Genomic DNA, 2463 nt, shown 5'->3' with positions numbered 1-2463 from the left:
GAAGCTGTGACGGGTCGTCTAGTTTTAGTATATAACTGTAATGTTTTTAATTTTTAATTATTATTAATGCATTTTTATGTTATTTATATTACAGCTGTTGACTCTGAATTGAATGTTTTGGATCCTTTGGACGTAATGAGACCATGTTAGTAAATACAAACTTTTTACATGAAACATAAAGTGTTCACGGTATAGAGTTAAGATATTTGCAAATAATTTAAATGTGTATTTTAATTCTAAGGTATTATTCAATATTTTGATTTTATAATCTTAGTTTTTATTCATGATAAAATGGATGACTCATTTTGTACAAAACTACAGTTTTTATAATTAGCATATGATTTTAAATAACTTGAATTGGAACACACTATGATAGTGTGCCGCCATTTGTTAAGAATGTGAACACAATGCTTTTAAGTTGCATATACATTTTTTCTTTATTTCTATAAAAGTTATTCTGTGTTAAATAAAATATTGGGGAAGGAGTTATGTCGTCGGGCGGCAACCATCTTTTAGGGCCAGTGACCATGACCTCCGTAAATATTATTACATTATAAAAGGATTATGTTATAAATATTTCAATATAACGTTGGAAGAAGCAGGTTAGTTGAGTAAGGCCCACTCAAATGAGTGATGTCTAATCGTAACCTCCGGTCAGGTATAGGCATGTAGTGTAGTGGACTAATCAGGTGCACGTTGGAGGACTTGATTTGTAATCTATTGTCCTAAAGAGAACAGTTATTTTTTACTACAGGATTTTATCGTTCAGCATCGTGTCCTTTGATTGGAGTGGTCTTGAAGAGGCCTTTTATACGGTGGAATCGCCATGTGCGATAAGGCTGCACACCAGAGCCGGCGGCGTGTGTGCGTGTATGTGTGTGCGTGTGCGGATGGCGGCCAACACGCAACCAGTGGTGCAAATAGGGGAGGCTTGGGGGGAGGGGGATTAGCCCACTCAAAATCGTTCAAAGCCCTCTCAAAATATAATAGTATGCCATTCTTAAAAGTATGGACCTATAAATTATAATTAAAAAAAAATGTGTTGGGGCTTGAGCCCCCCCCTAAACATTTTTTCTATTTGCGCCACTGCACGAAACCCATCCTGTGTGAAGATACTAAGAATAAGGTAAACACTGTTGACAATAAATAACGTGTTTACGACCTGATACGACGATGGCTGATAGCAAGACGTGATAATACGGTGATGGTGCGGTTGTCCCGAAACGACGATGATACCACTGCAGCAAGTGTTGAACGGGTAGGCGACATTGGCACTCCCGTCGAAAATAGCGAAATGGTCGAAGTTACCGCGTACTAGTGTCCGGTGGTCAACGATGGTATGGAAGCGTTGGTAATAGATCGAACTTGGACGACGCGGGCTCTGATGGTGGCTACGGTTGAGAAATATTGCAGGGCCGTCGCGTTTGAGGTGTCCGGTGTCGCAGCGTATGAGAACGGCCGGAAACGTAGTCTTGTTATTCGTACTGTGACTAGGCGGGCGGACGAGAGGAGGTAGGCGATGCGTCGATTGCGGCACCGGGCAAATAGCTTCGGTTAGTCATGGTAAGGTTAGGGTTAGGTTAGGTTAGGTTAACGGCGGGTCGTCTCGCCACTTCCTCCCCAGTCACGCCACCAGCGCATTACAACCTATATAAGAACCATCCTGAACACCAGACAAACGTCCTCACGGACGCCGGCCGGTCAAATATTTTGTGCGCCCCCACTCCGCCAAATTGGTGACCTCGACGTGATCGAAGCTCCTCTCTCCAGTTCTCACCCGTCCGACCGCACAGCTGTACCGAGCGCCCGGCTACGACGCCCTCTCGTGTCCCATCGGTCACGGCACGTTGTGACGGTGGGGGGGGGGGGTAATGTGGCGGGCGAGCTACATAAGACTCTGCGCACGGGCGCAGAGCGCACTCTGGTTGTTCGTCTCAACGCATCGGACTCGGGGAGTGACGACTAAACCACGCGTCGTCTCGCCACTTCCTCCCAAGTCAAGCCACCGGTGCATTCCAACCTATATAAGAACCATCCCGAACACCGGACCAACGTCCTCACGGACGCCGGCCGGTCAAATCTTTTGTGCACCCCCACTCCGCCAAAATATCATCAGTGTAGGCAAAAGGGAAAATATCAATACAATAGAATAGCAATCACTACTGTTATTATTTTTGATTAGCAGGCTGCTGTTGCTAATGTAAAATAGCAGGGCTATTTACACTGTCACTGCTATTTCTTACTATCACTAGCTTCGGTGACGAACGCATAGTAAATGCGACGCACTAAAACATAAGAGCTGACAGCTTCACGTGGTGAACGGCAAGGCGCGTGAGCACAGCGATGATCACGGCAAATCGCACTGCGTGTGTAACGGATAGAATCCGTTCCTTTCAAATAATACAAATAACATAATGACGTAGGCGGTCAAGATGAGAATGTACGAGCTCTTATGGTTAATGT

At 44.7% G+C, this 2463-nt stretch overlaps 1 protein-coding gene across 5 annotated transcripts in view; it reads left to right on the top strand.

Moving 5' to 3' along the window:
* The window catches only part of LOC100576058, a 98527-nt gene that overhangs the window by 14298 nt on the left and 81766 nt on the right, over nt 1-2463 (top strand). For all 5 annotated transcript variants that reach the window (XM_008183188.3, XM_029485949.1, XM_029485947.1 and 2 more), the window contains one exon: nt 95-145. In XM_008183188.3, coding sequence (XP_008181410.2) covers nt 95-145 — 51 coding nt within the window. The remainder of the gene's footprint in view (nt 1-94; nt 146-2463) is intronic.

This window comes from Acyrthosiphon pisum, chromosome X, assembly GCF_005508785.2.
Source record: "Acyrthosiphon pisum isolate AL4f chromosome X, pea_aphid_22Mar2018_4r6ur, whole genome shotgun sequence".
NCBI classification, from domain to species: domain Eukaryota; kingdom Metazoa; phylum Arthropoda; class Insecta; order Hemiptera; family Aphididae; genus Acyrthosiphon; species Acyrthosiphon pisum.
This window is presented reverse-complemented; position numbering and strand designations above follow the sequence as displayed.